Raw genomic sequence first — 8652 nt, forward strand, 5'->3', positions numbered from 1 at the left:
TATGCTTTGTTAAACTATTATATACATTTGAAACCCTAATGACAAAAAAAATGTTTTCTGTTTTCTCTCTAACTTTAATTATATACATCTAAAAATGTTTGTTGTAAATAAAATATTAACTAATGCTAAAAATGTTAACCACAAATCATCAAAAAGGACACTTCTTGGAGTTATACGTGTTCAAAAGGAAGGCTCCTACATTAATGACGATTTATGAAAAGAAAAGAAAATACTGATATACTATGATGCGGTTTAAGGGACCCAAAAAACAAAAAAACAATGAAGTTTACCATTTCATCCATTGAGAGCTTTAGAAGAAAATGCTTTATAATAGCTGTTTTTTTTTCTCTAAGAAAGTTGTTTAAAATCATGTATCTCACAAGAATTAAAAAATATGGTCCAATTTTGATGGTAAACAAAAAATAGAATCGCAAAGCCATGAAACTGAAGAAATATCCCCTAATCTACCCACTGTAAATAAAAATAACTAAAACAAAATGATAAAAATACACTGGCTTTACAAGGCCTTTGAAGATATGTCTTTCTAGTAACTGGTAACAATAGGAAGATTTAAAAGTACTACAGTTGACGCTCTCTTATTTGACGTTCTACTATTGAAAACGCTCTCTTATTTTATGAAATTTAAAGTCCCCATCAACAAGAAACTCTCATAAACCACGCTCTATTATTCTATAAGCTCCCTTTTTCGACGAAAATTCAATTCCCTTTGAAGATTGAACTAGAGAGCATCAACTGTAGTCAGGACAAACAGCTTAAAAAATTGATTTAGTTAATACTAAGAATAACAGCTTTCACAATGACGCTTAAAATCACTCACGCAAAGAAAAATACTATAACCAAAAATAAGGATAAACTTTCTGTAAAACTTCATTCAGGCAGATTTTTTCAAGCGGAAAAGAATTTGTAATAAATGCAATCAAAAAACGAAACAAATCGATCTAATTTTTGCCTATATTAGAAAATTTTTGCATCACATTTTTGTCAATTTCCATCATGTGATTGGAATCGCAGATTAAACATTTATCACCAACCAATTGTAAGGAGCATGAATATTTTCCTTGTGCGAACACTGGCAAATATGTTGTGTTCCTTTTACGATATCGAATTTGATCAAATGAGTTTTCTCTGAGATAAATTAGCTGTATGAACTCGTGTCGGAAAATGGACGGCCAACGATTCTGGACTGTTGAATTATGAGCGTATTTTTTTATTTGTTGATGTTTTTCGTTCTCGCCCTTCCATTGTGAATAATCCTAATCCGAGTTTCAATTTAGTTATGGTATCAGCACAATGTTCAGGGGCAACCACGGAAAAACACCACATACTTGGACTTATACTGCTTTCATGTAATACAATACTCAAAAAAAGTTTCTTACCAGCATCAATCATATCTTTTATGGCAAAACCTGTGTCCTCTATGCGAACAGAATATGAAACAACTTGGCGTAGGTGCAACGATTGATAAAAAAATTTCATAAAGTCGTTTCAGAGCAGAGTCTGAATTAATGTTACAGCGCAGCATATCAAATAAATGAGGAAAACCTTTCAAAGAGTTAAAACTTTCCTTCCCACGGAATCGAAAACCAAATGGGCGCTCTTTAGCTGATTCCTTATTCTCGTTGAACCAGGCAATTAACTTCTTAGCCAAGAAATTGCTATTCATGTCACTTTTTACGAACGTTGTGAACTTACAAAACAAATTATTCTCTGCAACATCATTGAATGATTTAACGGTTTTCGGTAACTTTGATTCAAAAATAACTATATCCAATACTTTCATAAACAGTTCCTTTGTACAGTTACAGTGCTGCAAATAGGGAAACTTCAGTTGGCCGGTAATTTTTTGAGTGTAACGAGGGGGTCTGGCGGAACCATCTTTGTAGTCTGTTATTACAGATTGACTTATTGGATTATTAGATTGGCTAAACACCTATTTTAATTTAAAAACTGTTCCTCTTTTAATTTGAAGCGCTATTAAGTATTTATCTAAGCCTCTAATCTTCAAATTTTAACCGGACAAAATGAAAAACTGAGCTTCAGAATGGCCGGTAGAAACTACGAAATGACCGGTAATTACTGGTCACCGGCCGTTATTTGCAGCACTGCAGTTATTTTTCAAATGGAGTGGTTGTACTCCTCAACTAATGGAATTTCTTCCTGACGACTCTGTAGTTGAACAGAAATGTAAGTAGTAATTGCATTGCGCTCTGTCGACTTTTGTAAATTTATCTTTTTAATTTGAACTTTCTTTTTAGAGACGTGTTCTGCATCATTTAGCCTTTTTGAATACGAAAATGGCTTCCACTGCTTGTCACCTTTCAGCGAAAATTCCTTTGATAAATCACGAGCATCATGTTTCCCAACATTAGCAAATGTTGTGAAGAAGGTTGAAGCGTTTGTCAATTCCCCGGCTAAAAATGCTAGCATTTTCATATCATTTGGCAAACCTTGGAGCTTGAATTCAACTTGAATTTTTTCCCAGAGAGTTCAATAGGAAAGATATCGTCTTCAAGAAATTTGATATCTTGTAATAAAATTTTCAAATACCTCCTTACTACACTGCCATTTTCTTTGACGTTTGCTCCAAAAATGAGGTAGTTTTCAAAACTGCTGGCAATACGCTTGCCAACATTAAGAAATGAAAAAAGAAAAGAAGTACCAGCAGAGGGAGCCTCATCACCACCAATACACATGAGAAACAAAACTGATGCCTGGTTTTTCTTCTCAAAATGTTCAAAAACTTTGAGTTTGTCCAGTCTGCGTTGGTCAACATGTAAGTAAAATTTTGCAAGTCTAAGTGCATACGTTCTTAAATCCCTAAACATTCCTTCTCCAATTTCATCATCAGGTAATCCGTCAATTAATTTTGGATTGATAAAGTGAACTGTCCCTATGTCAATGCTGTTTATCAGTGCTGCTAAATCTTTATAAGGTATAAAATTGGCAATTTCTGGACATTGATTTGACTTACGATGACTAATATACTTCCGTTTCCCCAAGACATTGTGGCCATAGTAAACGTTTAACGATCGCATTTTATTTTCATCTGACTTATAGTAGTTTTTCTTAAATTCTTTATGGAAGTTTTGTTGGATGGTGTTTTTCAGCTTTGGCTTGTTATTAATGATGTTGCTACCAACTACACTCAGTGGAAATTTATAAGTCATTGTGTCGATCATCCCATCTAGTGCAGCAAAAGGGTTTTCATCTGCAGCACCGTGGATAGCTTTCGCTGCAATATGTTTCATTTCTCCTTTTCTGCCTAGATTTTGCGTTGAGGTTTTGGTTTGTAGGGTTTATTTTTCTTCGCTTAGCAGCATTGGTTGTCAGAATGGGAAACAAAACATTTTGCGAAACATCTTTAGTTTCATTAACACATTTGTTCAACTCCTCAACTCTCTTTCTTTTTCGACTAAGTTTATGTTCTAGGTTATTAATCAGTTTGTCTAGGTCAGACAGATTTTGCTCCATTGAGGAAACGGCTTTCTTTTTAGATGCAAGTAGACCGATTTGTTTTCGTTTTTCACTTAAGGCCTTGGATCCTTTAGGGGGCATTATTATGAAAATAGATAAAAAAAAAATTAAAACAATGAAATAATGTTGTCGTATTGGTTTTTCACTTGGTATTTGGCGTTGAAGGTGAGCAAGTTCTTTTTACAGTTGAAATGGATGACGGCAGGGTTTTGTTTTGTAGCTATCGCTTTCAGTTTACACTTGTTTAATGTTTTCTTCAAGTAATGTGCCGCACAATAAGGATCACTCCCCAAACCTTTGGAGAGATGGAGTCTGAGTGCCTCAAATTTGGTAAACTTGATCTCAAACCAATTAAGTCGTTTCGTTTTGCGATTGCGCTCGGTGGTTATCGTTATACCGTAGTCAGATCCGTATTCCTTGACTGCTTGCCAAAATGGTATCAAAATTGAAGTATGTGTTTGCAATTTGATTTTAATCCCCCAGGGGTCTGACAAAGTCTGTCTGAGGGTCAATCTACGTGAAATCTTTGTTAACAGGTCCTTCAAAGCCAGTTCCAGCAATGGTTTGACGTTGGTTTTGACTGTCGCAAGGCGCTCATAAGATAAAGCCATCTTCGTTAATTGTATATGTTTGATATGATTGTTGTTATGACATTTATATTTTTACAGCTAAATATAAAAAAGGTAAAATCAAGAATTAACAATACATAAAATGATCTGACAGAAATTAACTCCAGAACTTGCTGTCCGAAAATTATTTCACACATTGCCAGAAAAGTATGATGCGTTACAAGTGCAAAAGCTTGCGATAGACAAAAAAGCCTGCAAATTTGTGTTGACCAAAGTGCTGGCATAATTAAATTATGTATACATAAGCCAACAATAAACCATAAACAAGCATTATATTACATGAAGGGAAACACAAGCCTTAGAGCAAGGAAACATCGAAAGAACGGCATAGTGAAAGTAAGGTAGGTTGAAGGTTCAATTACACTTTTTTTAGAGGGAATAAGTGTAAAATCTAAAACAACAGATTGTTTTCTAAGTCAATAAAGTCTCTAAAACAGTCATTACCAGAATTGATTTCAGTTAACTGTATTTCTATAAAGCCTGAAGTTTGATGAAAAGTTAAAAATACTGAATTTCTCATATTTCATAAATCCAAAGCAAAAAATATACCAAACCAATGGAACAAACCACGAGCTTAAAAGAAACCCTGAACTTTGATCTCTCTAAAAAGCGAAAGTGGAAGGAGCAACAATTAATCAATTTTACAGACCAGAGAGGGAAAGATAACAAGGTTTTTGATAAAATCACTGACTGCCCACAAGCCAAAACCACGCGACAAAATACGGACGCGGAAATGACCAATTCTCGCGGGCGAAAATTCCCGCCGTGTACCAAATTTTCCTGTCGGTGCTGACGGTAATCCAAGAAATATGCATCGGTATCTTGGTGTCTGCGACCCCCGTACGCCCCCCCCCCATCCAGGCCATTTTTTAATTTCATACACATTGAAAATCCACTTTTGAGGTCCTAAAAACAATGAAGGTAAGTGTAATCTTTATCCACCATGTCCAGGTAAGTATGAATTAGCAAGAAGCTCATGTTTTAAGTTGCAATTTTATGTGAATTAGGGTACACTAGGGTTTTTTGTATTTGTTTACATAACTTGCACCAGATTTGTTATTTTTTCAGAGAAGCATCCAAAGCGATTCTGCATCTGGTTCTAGCTTGCGGCGATTGATCGTTTCCAAGCTCCATATAAATTTTCAAAAGCGGTCTCGCAAAAGTCCGTAATGTAAACCTTCCAGATGTTGAAAATTGTCCCGACCGTCAGAGCTTTAGCGTGTCGGAAGAAAATTTCACCATCTGGGTGCCAGATAATGTATATGGGTACTGTATGCAGACTTCAGTCTTTTGAGAATTTAAAGGATATTGGAGAGTTTCATAACCTAACCCCTCAGATAGAAATTTCTAATTTCATAGGTACTAGCAGGCTTTACAGTAGACCGGAAACCCGTCTATCGCTTCACTGCGGCAATCTCCAAATGTCGAATTCCTTGTTCAGCAGATAGACGGGTCCGATTGAACAAGTGTATTCGTTCTCGCAATATCCGTGCGCAACTTCCCTAAATGAAAAAAATCGGGAAAACACTTCTCTTTTGTTATGGTGAGTGTGACACCGCATAAAATTAATTATTTTTGTGCGATCAAAACAAATCAAATCAAAACAAAATGGCCGCTGCTCAAGTTGACTTGCAGAAACAGAAAGAAGAAACAAGTCTTGAGAAACTTTCAAATAAAATTATTCAACAATTGAATACAGAGTATAGAGTCAAGCCAAAACAACTTCAAGCCATCGAAAATATTATAAATGGGAAGGACACACTGGCAATTTTACCTACCTCCTATGGTAAAAGTTTGATATATCAAATGCTACCATCACTGTTTCGTGAACTGAAAAAAAATATCTAATCCAATCATTATTGTCATTTCACCATTGAAAGCCTTAATCAAAAACCAGTTAGATGAAGTGAAGGAACTTGAATTATATTTTCACCTAAAAGGTTGCAGTTTGGATGATCATTCTACTGTCAAGTCGATCAAGAACGGAAAGTTCAACATAATTTTTGGAATTCCTGAAATCTGGTTGTCTACGACCGTAAAAGAATTGTTGTCTTCTAGTTTCTTCAGACAAAACTTGGTGTGTGTTGTTGTTGATGAAGCTCATAAAGTATCCTGGTATATATTTTTGAATTGTTGTACATTAATCTTTTTTATAATGTATCGCAGAGACTTTTAAAGGAATAAAAAACAGGAAAAATTCTTTCTTTCAAAGAGTTTCATATGTCATATTCTCTTTTCTTTCTCCAGTGTTGTAATAATAATAAGGAGATTGGGAGTTTTATAGTTTAATTCATCAAATGTAGATTGGCTAACATAGACTAATAAATTTGTTTTGTTTTTTTCAGGGGTGTTTCTGGTTCATCGTCATCAACGGAGAAGATTTTTCGTGAGGCATTTGGGCGCATTGGGGAAATAAGATCATTCTGTGCAGAAAAAGTACCCATACTAGCACTTAGTGTCACTATTGATATAGATTTTTCAGACATTTTTAAAGCCTGTTGTGGGTTATCAAAGTATGTAAAATTGATTCATTCTTGCAGCGACCGTCAAAACATTCGGTTGTCACTTGTTTCAATGAAAAATAAATCAGCTCAATGTTTTAATTGGCTTTTTAAATCCATTGTTGAAGATCAAATCAACTGTCCTAAAGTCCTGATATATTGCAAGTCCCAAACTCTTGTGTCTTGGCTTTTTGGGCAGTTTGAGGCAGTTTTAGGTGATGCTATGTACAATAACAATCTTACGAATCCATAAAACCTTCTAGTTAATATGTTTCACTGTGACAGCCCTGATTCCGTGAAATCTCGATGTTTGGATTCCTTAACAAGTCATGAAATTCAATCACCCAGAGTTGTCATAGCCACGAGTGCTATCGGTTGTGGTATTAATGTTAAGGGATTGAAGTATGTATGTCACTTTGGACTTGCCCATTCTCTGGTTGACTATTGCCAGCAAATTGGCCGTGCTGGTCGAGATAACGAATCTGATTGCCATGCCATCCTGTATTCATATGCTGCATCAAAAAAAGTAGTCAACATAAAAATGAAAGACTATACCGTTCTTGATGGTCAATGCCTTCGTACTAAGTTGTTTTCACCTTTCAGTGAAACAAATCATGTTCCCTCACTTACTGTTGGGCACAACTGCTGTAGTTTTTGTACAACTTCGTGTGACTGTGGTATCGATCATCAGCCTCTTTTTGATTTTGAAAAAGAAAATGATTTCTGTGAAGACACACCAAAAGTAGCCATACGGGATGTTTCTACTGGAGACAAGGAAGCTATTTCGTCTATGATCTTTAAATACCACCATGATAGATGCACTGAGAATTTGCACTTACCTTCATCATCTGTAACTGGTTTGACTGAATCCATTGTGAATGATATTGTGAATCAACTTGAGTTTATTGATTCACCAGCTTATTTAATGAACAATGTATCCATATTGGAATTTAACTTGGCAGAAAGTATTTTTCAACTCATCTCAAATTTCTTTTCAAGTAAAGATAAATGTGAGACAGAAAGTGAACTTTCTGATATTGATATGATACCGATACTTTGTTCGGCCATAACATTTAAAGTACAGTAATGCCACACGATAAAATTCAAACAAACTTTCACCATCTCCCTCTCTAATAGCGTCATTGATTGCCCGAAGTAGTAAATTGATAAAATTCAAACAAACTTTCACCATCTCCCTCTCTAATAGCGTCATTGATTGCCCGAAGTAGTAAATTGAAGGTGAACAGGGCCTTTTGATACTGGAGCCTGTGGTTGATAGGCTCTTCTTCGATTACATCAGTTTCCATTGGTTCGTCATCACACCTAAATTAAATAGAATTTATTTATTTGATATTTTTATTGAAAATGTGTTCTATATATTTTTGAATTTGATATCTTCATACCAGCTACTTTTTAGCAGTTTTGAGTCTTGAAACATATTTTACTCTATCTAGAATTTAAAAAGCAATATACCTTTTGTATGCGTGCTTCTTTTCTTCATGGCTATTTCGTCCATTTGAAGTTTTGAACGGTTTCTTGAACTTTTGGTCCTCTGGACATATTGAACAGAAATAAAGTGTCATCTTTTTAATTTCATCAGGCTGATTATCAGGTTCTTTAATTTTTTTTCCAGCTGCCATATTGATATCGTATGTTGCAGTAAATCTGAAAAGGTAACCAGTGCCTTTTATAAATAATGCATAATGTAGATATTGAATGTTTGTAGGAGCTGAGCTATTGAATATTTTTCTTGCTTTGATCTATTTTTGAAATTTAAGGCATAATTTGGATGGGAATACAATAAATTTTCATTTCCCCTACATATTTGTATATACAGCATACTACTTTTCCTACTGGGCAAAACACTTACTTATCGAAGATTTCATCTACATTTTGTTCCAACCATTCAAACTTTTCCTTGTCAGTCCCTTTTCTAATATCGTTTGGGATGATATCATCTGTAAAAAAAGTGAATCAAAGCTAAAACAATCAATGGTGAAGTAACAATATAAAAACGTAGAAACAGC

The 8652-nt window shown here is 34.8% G+C and overlaps 1 protein-coding gene across 1 annotated transcript; it reads left to right on the top strand.

The window, feature by feature from the left end:
• The first annotated feature begins 6893 nt into the window (after window positions 1-6893).
• Window positions 6894-7712, top strand: LOC136824940 (ATP-dependent DNA helicase Q1-like). The gene has a single exon (XM_067080925.1). It carries the CDS (start codon window positions 6894-6896, stop codon window positions 7710-7712), a length of 819 nt encoding a protein of 272 aa, XP_066937026.1.
• The last annotated feature ends 940 nt before the right edge of the window (window positions 7713-8652 follow it).

This window comes from Clytia hemisphaerica, unplaced genomic scaffold (assembly GCF_902728285.1).
Source record: "Clytia hemisphaerica strain Z4C2 unplaced genomic scaffold, Clytia hemisphaerica genome assembly, whole genome shotgun sequence".
NCBI classification, from domain to species: Eukaryota; Metazoa; Cnidaria; class Hydrozoa; order Leptothecata; family Clytiidae; genus Clytia; species Clytia hemisphaerica.

Bases quoted from the DNA above. Each gene is read 5' to 3' on its own strand.
- LOC136824940 (XM_067080925.1), top strand. From the start codon at position 6,894: ATGTTTCACTGTGACAGCCCTGATTCCGTGAAATCTCGATGTTTGGAT.